At 41.0% G+C, this 12,792-nt stretch overlaps 1 protein-coding gene across 1 annotated transcript in view; it reads right to left on the reverse strand.

The window, feature by feature from the left end:
* The window catches only part of ITPR1 (inositol 1,4,5-trisphosphate receptor type 1), a 249,083-nt gene that overhangs the window by 221,579 nt on the left and 14,712 nt on the right, over positions 1-12,792 (reverse strand). Inside the window, exons 2-3 of the mRNA XM_065407748.1 lie at positions 10,341-10,448; positions 6,538-6,608 (exon numbers count right to left, since the gene is read on the reverse strand). Of these exons, the coding sequence (XP_065263820.1) occupies positions 6,538-6,608; positions 10,341-10,432 (163 nt within the window). The 5' untranslated portion in view covers positions 10,433-10,448. The remainder of the gene's footprint in view (positions 1-6,537; positions 6,609-10,340; positions 10,449-12,792) is intronic.

The following is a 12,792-nucleotide window of genomic DNA, read 5'->3' on the forward strand; positions in this document are numbered from 1 at the left end:
TTTGGCTTATGTTTTAAGAATTGTGAAACTAGGATTTTATTGCTGCAGATGTCATTTGTACCGAGACTATATTCAAGCTAGGTAAATAAAATGCTGTTTCTTAAAGATTTTGTTGTAGATGTCATGGGGAAAAACAAAGATACCCTAGTGAATCTACCCTTAAAGTCTCAGAATGTTTTTCAAGCAGACAAGCTGTTCTGCTGTAGGACTTTTGCTTAACTGAAGCAGAAAATGCCACTATGAAGGGCACCACTTATTAGACTGGGGGGGGGGGAAATCATATATATAAGATGTTAGTATAAAAACTACTCAAGTCTCACTGCCGTGGAACTGCTGTCTAACACCAACTTATGGCCACTCGTCAACTGCTTCTGCAATAAACAACAACAAAAATATCAGTCTTCTAGCAGTCTTTCCACTTCATTTTTTGTAGGTGAAGGATGTAAAGGTGTGCCAGCGTTCAAAACATGAAATAACTCTTGGCACCCAAATGGACAGTGACTTAGGACCAAAACAACTGAACTAACAACCTTCCTCAAAGCTCTGGGAAGCACACGAGCTTCTTGCATCAGACATGAATTTCCATCTGATACTTTAATTTATCGCGGCAGCATACTAAAGCTTCTTATCCTTTTCTTCGGAGCCCAGCAATATTCTGTCTCAGCCCACATCTCAGAAACTTCAGCTCTTATTTCATCCCCTCTTTCCACTGCACCAACTATATCAGCCTGATATCTCAATCTCCTCTCCATTGCTCTCCCAACAAAACCAGCCCTGAGGCCCTCAAAATGGTACCTTTACAAATTTACTTCTGACCACAGTAACTCAAAAGCTTAAATAAATTTCTTTTTCCCACTCTTATCTCCCCCTTGGGATGGAACTCCTTCTGTATCATTGGTCACCAAGGCACCATGCTTATCCAATTCTTCCCTCAAAACTCATCTCTTTAATGTTGACCATAAGGAATCAATCATTAGCGGGCAAAATAATCCAAGAACTATTCCTCTTCTCAGCTACACAGAGAATCCTTCAAAAAGGTAATTAGTTCTAAGGGACATTTTCATGTAGTGAGTGTGGTGTTAGTGCTTAATGATACTTATGAGGTATTTATTATAAAAAGACTTGTGTGAAGTAGTTACACCAGCAAACAGATTATACATGTAACTGAACCATTACTCACATCAAAAGCAGAATATATTCTAAAAGTTGTGAAGTAAAAGCTATGTATCAGAATATCAAAGGTAAAGTCGCCATGTCGACAGTGGAGCTTTCAGAGCACACTACATGCGACTAATTGTCATCTACGCAACAAGACTTTTTAATCTTGAAATACTGAAACCTAAGTGAAAGCAGAAGGGCCAAATTCTGCCATTGGAAATATACGCATGCATTTTCCCTTGAATTCTATGAGTCATGCATGCATATCCAAGCAGAGAATTTGGCCTTAGGCATCTCTTTGCCACTACTTTTAATACAGCAGTAAAGATATCTTTGTAAGTTTACCTCTGACCACAGAAGCTCAAGCAGGTTTCTGCACTTCTTATAAAGAGCATCAGCCATCAAAGTGAAATCCACAGTCATGTTTCTGACATCGCCCATTGAGAAGGTGAATTTTAAGTATTAACTGACATCTGCACAGCTGAAAGCACAGCTCATTTGAAAGCAGATTCTCACACAAAGATGTAAAGCAGCTTACAACATGTAAACATTTTCTGTTTGTGAAGACATGCTATCAGCTAAATCACTGGCCGTTGATTACCTGGGCTCCTACTCTAATGGAAACCTAGAATGTAATTAACCACATTCACTTACTTCTAGCAAGGCTTTCTGAATGCCCCCACAAGTCAAGCTAAGATCAGACTTCAGCATATTCATAATCTCTTCTTTTAAGTCTCATGGAGAGCAGGCCTCATTACAGCCTACTGGATCCCACCTATGCTATGCTCCAGCAAATACCATGTGAAATCACTATCACACATTCAATTACAACACAGAATACAGAGTATACATTGCTCACTTTATATTATTTTTATTACAAATATTTGCACTGTAAAAAAAGATAAACAAAACTTGTTTTGTCTTAGCAATTGGCTGAACAAGAAGTAGGACTGAGTGGACTTGTAGGCTCTAAAGTTTTACATTGTTTTGTTTTTGAATGCAGTTATGTAAAAAAAAATTCTACATTTTTAAGTTGCACTTTCACAATAAAGAGATTGCACTACGGTATTTGTATGAGGTGAATTGAAAAAGACTACTTTTGTTTTTCTTTTTTTACAGTGCAAATATTTGTAACAAAAATAATATAAAGTGAGCACTCTACACTTTGCTTTCTGCATCGTAATTGAAATCAATATATTTGAATAGTAGGAAAAGCATCCAAAATATTGATAATACATTTAAATTGGTATGCTATTATTGTTTAACAGTGCAATTAAAACTGCGATTAAGAACGATTAATTGTTTTAAATCGTTTGACAGCCCTAGTTTTAGAACATGTGAGAGACCAGAGACCTTGTTGGGAACTGGACACAGCCCATAGATTGAGGGTATCTGTGCTATCTACCTGTTTTAGTCCCAATGCTATCCAGAGTGATTTTGCAATATTTTAGCTGGAGGGAAAAGCTTGAGGACAAAGGTTATGTTTACGTGATTTTCAGCTCAGGCAGACATAGTCACACTAACTGTAGTCTACCTAGCTCATTAAAAATAGCAGTAAGGGTGCCACGGAGCAGTCTTCAGTGCCAGCCGCACAAGCGAGTACATATTAGCGGGATGGGGGGTGGCAAGCAGGCTTGTGCAGTCCACACCGCAGAGTCCTCACAGCTATTTTTTAGTGAGGTAGGTAGAGTACAGCCAGCACGGATATGTCTAAGTGAACTGCCACTCGTACCAACGGCTGCAACGTAGACATAGGTGTCACCCTAAGACCCTCTCAATGCCAATTGGCAGTGGGCCCGTTGTTCTGTGAATTTCCATCAGACCGGACACACTTATAACACATAGTATTTAGGTGTAATCTGTAAAGAGTGCCCTATCAAATGAAAACTGGTGACACACTGGTCAAAAATATCATGGTGTGATCTAAGTACAGACAGTGTGCACAGAATTAGGTGTGTGTGCTGGAAATATGTTCCTAAAGTGTGTTTTGGAGGCAGACTTTATAAACACATTTGTCCTAGACAAAGCAGTGTTGATTTGCAAGTGTCTATAGCGTAAATGGAGCACAGGAATGTCAGAGACGATGGGCAGTTCGTTTGCATCGGAGGTAAACATCAGTTATCAGGAGGATGAACACACTGCATGGCATCAGCACCCTGGAGAACACCATATGTTGAGCCCCAGGGGGTCAGCGTGACTCTTGAGACAAAGACAATGAACCTTGGAGAATATAAAGGCGAAGCAAAAGGGCATCTTGTGATGCATCACTAAGGGAACAAAGAGGTCAACACTCTTTGCACTTATGAATGGTGGATCCCCATCTACGTAAGGTGGTGACGCTGAAAAGTAACTGGAGGTGAGAAAACTGTTTTAGACAAAGCTTGACGCCTGCTAAGGTTAGATGTAGTCACTTAGAAGCATGTTATACTTCTGTTTTATTTGTAATCAGTTTCTATTATCTCTACATAGTATCACTTTGAATTTATTCTTGCTTTATTATAAATCCATCTCAGTGCTATTCTATTAAGTGAAGCGTGCACCCTTGGCTGAGCCAGCAGGCTGGTGTGTATTCTGTCTCTCTGGAGACAATGGACTTGGTATTTCTGTCGGCGCCCAGTGACAAGTCTGGATGCTGCAGGGGAACACTTTGGGAGAGTTCAGGAACTAAAGTACACCAAGAGTTAACCTGCAAGGCAAAGTTAGGACTGGCAGAGTCCTGAGGAGTTTGTTGGGCTGGCTAATGGACTGGAGCATCAGGCAGCTGAAGTACAGTTTAGCAGCAGCAAATCTCTCTCACTGAGGCAGAGGGGTAACAAGGCAGCTTACAGTTCAGGATGCTCTGAGAAAGCATCACAGGGTCCTAAGCGTCAAGTTTGACCAGCCTAAACTCTGGGACCACATGGTGCCACTCGAGCAGAGTTCAGGAGAGCCCTTCTTTAGAGATGTTAAAATATATCAAATCATCTGCTATTTAAAGAACCTGTAAGCTTAAGTGGTGTCTGTGTCTCTTCAGCCAAAGTTTCTCCTGTTGTGCAACTACAGCCCTTGGTTTGCTGTTGCCCTCCACTCAAGAGGAGGTTGACTTTCCTCTAGTGTCTGTGTACAGCGTAGGTTGTGACGTATCGGTGTCCCTTGTGCTGGGACGCTCACTCTTGTCATTAAGACACTGGACTGACACTCAGGAGACCTGGATTGAACTCGTGGCTCTGCCATCGAATTCTTGCATGACCGCAGACAAGTCACTTACTCTCTCTGTGCCTCTATTTACAATCTATACATGAGGAAATACTTCCCTACCGCACAGAAGGTGGTGAAGTCAACCTGAAATGCTCCAGTGTAGTGGTGATGGAGGACATATAAAAATACATAGGCAAAGAGGTGTTACACACTTTTAAGATCTTTTTGGGGAATTAACATATAAAGAACATTGTGCTAAGGTTTTATACCTTCCATTGCCGTTAACTGTTAAAGGAAAGAACATATAGGCTTCCCCGTGAAGTCTTTGGTGAAATTGCTTCTACACAGGTTGAAATGGCTGTCAGATTATTCATTTCTCCTTTAATAATTTACAAGCAAGCTCCAAACATAATGTTTTATATGTTGGACAAATGTGTGATAGCTACTTGTACCTACCTGTAGTCACTAAGCTACGAGAGTGATAATTATGTCTTTTTCTATTCTTCCTCTCACCTTTCCTGGCTCTTCCTAGTCAAGTCAATTCTTTTTCCTCCTTAGTCTTTTATGCGAAGATCAAAATTTGTTTAGCATCATATATTCCAGTTCATGAGACAACATCCAGAACAGCAGCACTCCACTTTCCTTGGCTAATTTAACATTGAGTGCTAAAACTACTCTAGACCACTTCTTCAGCATAGTCAATGCATTGCATATAAGTACACCGATTAGCCATTTAGTATTAAAGCACCCAGGAAAAAAAAAAAAAAGAGCACTTTACAGTGATCTAACAGCAATAACCCATTTATCCCAATTCCCTTTTTACAGGCTGTTTTTAATCAATGTGATCTCATCAGTGTTCTGAATTGTGAGGGAGGAAAAACTGCAGCCGGTCATAAAAGCCAGACAGCAAGGGAGAGGGTGCATGACTTTTCAAAGGAGCTGATCACCTGCAGCTCTCAGATTTTCAATGGGTTTGTTGGCACTCCACACGTCTCAAAAAATGTCATTCCAGACCTAAAGAAACAGGGTAGCAAACACAAATTGAAGGTAGTGTGCTGCAAAATACACCCAGTGAAGAGAGGGCAAACATTTTACACACCCACTCTTTAACCAGCTTGCTCATTTTCTGTTTGTTAGCAAGGGTTAGGAGGCAATACAAGATAAATGAATCTTTTATTCAGTTTCTTTGAACTTCAGGCACTAAAAATGAGTGGGGCACAGAGAAGGAATTTAAGAAACTAACTGAGAAGGGACCCACATTAATTTCTTCCCTTCCCATTCAAAAATTAGTTTAACAAGGAGAAGTCACTATGGTCTTCTTTTGCCACTGCCTATCTAAGATCTGAAAGAGGAAGGCTTTTACCCCAAGCATATCTTTCTTAGGGTTAATTTCATGGTGCGGGGCAGGAGGGCAAACTTAAACTTATTAGTACTTGGTGAGGTCAAAACAGGAGCGGTTGTGTCGAACCAGGTTCACTCCCTTTCATTTTCTTTCCTAGGGTTACTTTCTGTCATTTTCAGTTTCTGTCTGTCCAATACTAAACCTATTTATGCTCTCTGTATGTCATAAAGGAGCCAAATTAAATATGGAGAAAAGGAAATGAAACAAACCTGTTTGCATCCTGTTTGCCCCGATAAGAAAACCAGCCTAAACTAAACACACCCAAAATGTGTTCTTAAACCTATGCAAGCCAACTATTTGTGAAATAGTTGCTCAATACATAAAACAGCAATGTGCCTCCACACCACGAAAGACATTGGGACTAAGTTTAAGTCATCGCCAGTGGAAAAGACAGGATCACAGGAAGATGCTAAATCACCTACAGAAGGCCACTAGCTCAAAGACTCTAAAACATGACATATGCAGCTGTCGTTCTGAACCAGAGATAGGGGATCTTTAAATTATTAGGGTAATAAGTACACCAAGACCCCATTGTGCTAGGCGCTGCACAAACACAGAACAAAAGACAGTCCCTGCCCCAGAGAGCTTACAGTCTAAGTATAAGACAAGAGGCAGCAGGTAGACACAGACAGAGGGAGGAGTACAAAGAAACTATGAGACAATATTAGTCAGCATGATAGGCAGGGGGTACCAGCCCACCAGCAACCTAACACTTACCAAGTTCGTTTGCAGACATCACAGCAAAGGTGAGTTTTAAGGAGAGATTTGAAAGAGGATCGTAAGTAAACTTATAACCTTACCTCTGAATTTTTTGGGTGGGTTATTAAGATCACCTGCTTCCGGCTGCACAACACATCTATCGTCCACAAGGCTGCAAAGAAATGAGCAACTCAGGTAAGACATTTTTGTTTGCAACTGCTACTTCCTAGGTACCAGACACAAAGTGGGTTGCTTTCAATACTCAATCCTGCTGGCCACTTCAACGGAGGACAGACAATTCCCAGAAACCAACTCATGCCAAATCTTTCTATGAAGCATGCAGCTAATTTGTTTGTGTTGTCCAGAACCACACTGCTGGACAGGCGGGACAATTATTAAGTTATCACTCCTGCTCAATGCATCTTCCTCATGTCCCCTCCTGGGGAAACACAGACTGGTCCATATTCTAATTAGATGAGCAAAGGCTATACAGCAAATGTCACCTCTTGGACAGATACCACTATTTGAGAATATGTAATGAACCTGTCCCCATTAAAGGGCAGCAAACTAGGGGAAAAATGATGAATGCATCAGATCACATATTACCCCCAGTGAAGCCTCAGTGTCCAAAAAGCCAGGAACAAACTATATTAGCATAGGGAAAACACACTCCCGAAAGAGAGAGGAAGGCATAATTGATGCATCCTTGCTTACCAGTCATCAAAAGGTAAAGGTTTCACCTTGGAGCCAGATAGCCAAATATACATCACTGAAAAGAACCGCCAGGGTCAGGTCAAAATTGGCTTAATTATGGAGGAGTGGGGTTTTTTTGGTTTGTTTTTTAAATAGTCCAGTGAAGGTTGGTACCAACAGAAGATCAATCTAACCTCCTCCTGCTTTACCAGGAAGGGGGTAGAATTGGATAACTGCACCTGTAAGGCGTTCCATCAGAGAGTTCCAACAGAGAGCTTCTTCTCTGAGCGTGTACTGGCAAAGACATGGGGGCGTGTCTACTCCCAGGGAACGAAGGAAACAAGGTAAGTATATTGCTGTAACCTGTCACAAGTCTTATGCCTTGGACATTTTTTAGACCATCTGGAACTATATTTTTGCTGAACACCTCTATTTTTCATATACAGTGAAAACGTCTCAGTAAACAAATATTTTAAAGTATCTAGTTTGACCTTCTCGGCTCAAATTAAGACCTTCCACTGACCTGTCAAAGAGGCTTTCAACATGTGCATAAAGCACAGTTCTCCCCAATGTCCTGAAGGTTTGGGACACTCCAGTCTCATATAGTAACAGCTGGGAAAGACAGCTTGAGATCTAGAATATGAGAACTGTTCTTTGCAGAGGCTGGTTACATGCAGGAAATGTCTTTGAGACAACAATTATGGAAAATCGTGACGTGCATAGAAAATTAATTGATTCAGAGGCGTTTACATGGACTTAAGAGAAGGTGAACTTCCTGTCTATACTATGGTAGATTATCAAAATAAAGAAAATAATTTTCTAGTGTGTGCAACACACAAGATGAGATTTATATACATAATAAAATAGTAATTAGAATAATCAGAACACTGAATTTGGAAAATAGCAAAAAGGAAGTTCTGATTAAGCAGTGAAGACACGTCACAGGAATATTAAACAAGAACATCCTTCAAAGATAGATTTACTTGGATGGAACAGCATTAGGATTTATAACAGTATTTGTTTTCCATCCTTCATTAACTGTATGCATAAGCCATCACACACAGCATAACTTGGAGTTTTGATAGCCTGATATCATAACAACTGAGTACGATTACATTGATTTTTTTCCTGAGCTGCTTTAATTTTCTTCAGGTCAAACAGTAAGTGAACTATGGGACAAAGATAATTTGACTATGAAGGGATATTAAGATGCTAATGCATTTCATGTTTTACATAGCAATTGGGATTTCTATTTCAAATCTGGCTCAGAGTACACGTGACCATTTTACAGTACAATTACCTTAAAATATTGTGAATGAATTTGAAGCCATGGTGAAAAATAGCTGCCCTCAAAACCATAGCCAGTTGTTTATTGTGCACTGTATTTAATTAAAATGTACTGTCAAATCAACTTCCTGCTTTGTTTTTTTAAACGTTATTTACTCTTCGGGTTACTTTAACAATAGAATAAATAGTTAAATATATTTTTCAATTAACTTCACCAATGTTCAGCAAGTAGTATTTGGCCAGTTATACAGCTGGTCGAATGCTGCAAAGAGTATGAATCATATTTGAGGAGTACCTGGGAAATTTGTCAAATACATTCGCCAAATACTATTCGACCAACCCTACTTACTACATGCTTTGCTTTTATCATACCTTCTTTCCCTTCTGGCAGCATCCCATATTTTCTTCTTTTTCCTATAATAGATCACGGTGCTTCTTCAGTGCCTGCTTCTTTCTCTCCCACTAATTTCCCTTTCCCCCCTCAGTTGCATTCTCTACATCCTAGATTTTCCTAACTCCATTCTTCTGAGTCCTTCCCACTGCCGTATCTTCCTCCCCATAACGTATTTATCTTTTCTGTCTTTCAGTCACCTCCCTCCAAGAGATGATTCCATGCACCCACTCATCCCCATACCTACTCAGAAAGTTTAGCAGCTATTCCAGAACCCTAACAGTTCGAGGACTAAATCTACAAGTTTGTCTGGGGCAACATCCAGGTAAGATGCCAACCATCACTAGCTGCTGGGAAGTGGGGAGAGGGGATGCTGTCCCTTTCCCCTGCTCAGAAGCTCTCTCTCTTACATACATCTGGACAGTAGGAACTGAATTAATTTGCAGCCACTATCACTGCCTCACCCACGCCCAGATCCCAATGACTGCTGGAAGGGAGAAGCAGTGTATCTCTCTAGCCCTCATCCCACCAACCTTCCTGACTGTTACTTTACCATGGCAACCAGGAAGCTGAATGAGCAGTAAACTGTCTACCAGTTACTCTGCCCTCCCTCAGCATTCTGACTGCTGTGAGGAGAAGGTATCTGCTGTTACCCCTCTCCCAGCCTTCACTGCTTTGTCCAGTGAATAGCTCCAGTGCCAGTCTCTGATGTGAAGAGCTGTCCCCAAGCAGCAGTAGAGTGAAATTAAACAGGTTTGTGTCATTTTTTAGTCAAAGCTTAGATTCTCCTGGAGTTGACGACACTCACCAGGGGAAAGCTTCCTTGCCCTAGAAGAGTGGCTACCTAATGCTTGTTAATTAAGCAGCCTGGACTGGTTTCTGAGAAGATTCGCTGAATGGCTACTCTACCAGGAAGCATGTAGTATGGTGTTTGTCAGGGTGGACAGGCCACCAAAGAAAGTGCACCAAGCAACATAAGCAAGCAAGTCAGGGCTACCGCCCAGCAGCAAAAAAAGTAAATACCCTTGAGTTGGAGAAGCGTGATGTTGTTTACATGAGAAATCTTAGGCACGTCGGAAGAGGTAGGACCAGTCATTAGTGGTAAGTACTGGTACAGATGCGATTTGACCTACTCTTTTCTTTTAAAATGTCTACCTAAGCTGCCTTCCATCCTCCATCAGCAGATTATGCCAAGGGGCCTGCTCCTTCCCAAGCAAGAAGCACACTTCCTTCCTCACATCCCTTTCCCTGTAACTTAAACGTGGCAAGCTGTTTGCCCATCCCATGGTAAAACCATACTATTTCCATTCCTATCCCCTCCGTCCTCTCAAGTGATAGCTTTCTATCTGCTATATTGCTTTGGGCTATTTTCAAAACATGACAAGTCTTTACAGAAGACTCCCCCAACTTATTCCATTATTTATGGGTGCAGGAAACACCCATATCCATTAGACTCAGGATTACTAGCTCAGCCTTGTCGGTCTTCTGCACAGCTAAGGACATTTTTCAATGGAAGAGAACAGCTTCCCTTACCCCAAGGTGCTGATAAATCCATTCGTTGAGCCCTCTGCATATAGAGAGCAAATGTCTCCAATATGAAGGAAGCTTGACATCTTGTCAGACATTTCCGGCTTGTTGGCCCTAGGAAAAAAAGAGAGGGAAAAGGAGTGTTAGTGTATTTACTAGGTAGAAGAATTCCCTGAGTAAGAGCCCCATAGACAACAAGCCAAAAAACTAACAAAAAAATTCAAAGAGTGAACACTTGATGCAATTCCAAGAAAGTGCTGACTTTAAAGTGATAAAAGCATTAAAAAAAAAAATACATGAGTCTAGTCACCATCTGGCCAGCTGAACAACTCTTTGATCTGGAGATTGATATATTGGAGACAGGAAGTTTGGACTGTAGTTTCTACAGTTAGAAGAGTATTTCCCAGCCCATTCTGCAGTGAAAACTTAGATAGGTACCTCAGGGCAAAGACAACTTGAGCTCCACAGTGTCCCATTCAGTGATTTTTGTTTATCATACAGATGTTCACTTAGAAGATTCCATTCCAGGCACATTCTCATCAGGTGAAGAATGGGGTTAAAGAAAAGGAAGAAAGGAGCAGATCCCCTTAATTTAAGGCATTTTACTTACAGTATTGTTCTAAACCAGGAAAGATTTCTCTGTGTAAGCCAGTTGTGCTAGTTCCAGATCAGACTTAGTGCATTCAGGAGCAATTTGAAAGTGCCCTGGGATATAATGAAATGATGGTCACAGGAATTTTAATGTAAAAGTATTAGCATGGTTTGTAAGTATTTTTGTCAGCTCCATCACTATATGAAGTAGCTACCATCTTAACAGAAACACAATATTAATGAAGACATGTGGGAAACGTTATTGTAGGTGTTTGGCAGCAGATTCTCCATGCAACAACCTAAAGATTTCAGTTGTGGTTTTCCAGGAGTCTAAGTGATTAAACAGACTTTAAAATATACACTTAACATGGAAGTCAACCCCCTATGAAATGAAATTCAATTCTGTGCAAAAGTGCCAAAACAATCATAATCATGTTTAAGAGACAGTCACTCAGTGTTGCTGACTCTCACCATTTTAATCCCAAGTCTCAGATAACTGGTGTTTTCTTCTTAAAGCCCAGGCTCCTGGATTCATGCCATTATGTGAGAGTCTGAGCTGTTACTTTCAAAAAATGAAGGCACATTTCTAACCCTCGTGCCATAGGTGCTGGAAGGTGCAGGAGGTGCTGCCGCACTCCCTATCTTGAAGTGGTTTCCATCGTATACAGGGTTTACAGTTTGGTTCAATGGCCCTCAGCACCCCCACTATACAAATTGTTCCAGCATCCCTGCCTCACAGTCACAGAAAAGAGTTTCAAAGTTCAAAAACCAGAAGGCAAATAAAAAGAATTCTGAATTTAATATTTGTTCAGATCTCATGAATTTTAGCCAGCCTGACAGTTGTTGGGTGGTGCCTGACTCATGGTTTTTCAACAGTTGGGTCACTCTTGGATTAGTACCGTGAATGACAGATTTCAGAAAGAAGGTAGTAACACAGCTCTGCTGATTTATATGCCCTTGGAACCTGATCCTGCACTCTGGAATGCATAATGGAGCTGTGCCAAAGTAAGGTGCTCAGGGTTGAGCCCTTAGTTTTAAGAGGACAAATAAAAATACTCCCAACCCTCGCTAACCGGCAGTATTGTTCTTGAGAACTGACATGTAAGCGTCACAGTAAACTGGTCCTCCATCAGGAGGGAGAATTAAATAGCAGGAAATTACACTTATTACAGAGCACAGCCTTGACATTGTGAGTGGGATAAGCATTCCCATTTCATTGAACATTAACTTGTTTACTGCCAGAGGTAGGGTTCAAGCGTATTAAGTAAAGTCTGGGCTCAGCAAGCACAGAGTTAGGAACATTTGTGGAGGGGGGGGGGGGGGGATTAGCAACTGCTAGGCATAATATGAATCTAGACTGCGTTTTGTCTCCTAAAACACTGTAACCAACTATCCCTTTACCATGCTCCAAACCAAGGTTCTTGTGCCTTGAAGATACATTGTGATTTGCAGAATTAAAAATCCAAGTCAAGCACAGCTAAAATCAAGGGGCCAAGTTCATAACTGACGTAAATTGTTCAACTCCTCGGAAGTCAATAAAGCTATGCCTGCTTATGGCAGCAGTGTGCTGGCTAAAGGCTCCTTCATCAACATTAACTCATACAGCCACAGTGTATACCTGATGCATAGTCCATTTTTGTTTCTCTTCGCAGATGTGGAGCTTAATATTTTGAGGTTTTAAAACATATGCCCGAAAACATATGATATGCAGAGTGGTTGAGTGAGCTTCAGTAGAAATATTATCTTTCCCTTTTCCTTGGTTGGATTTCAACTGCACACTTCAGCATTATGACAAGATTTCCAGATCTGGGTTTCTGAAGTCAGGCTCCCCAGTCCCTATGTAGGCATACACACATACACCCGGGCA

Source organism: Emys orbicularis, chromosome 7, assembly GCF_028017835.1.
Source record: "Emys orbicularis isolate rEmyOrb1 chromosome 7, rEmyOrb1.hap1, whole genome shotgun sequence".
In the NCBI taxonomy this organism is placed as follows: domain Eukaryota; kingdom Metazoa; phylum Chordata; order Testudines; family Emydidae; genus Emys; species Emys orbicularis.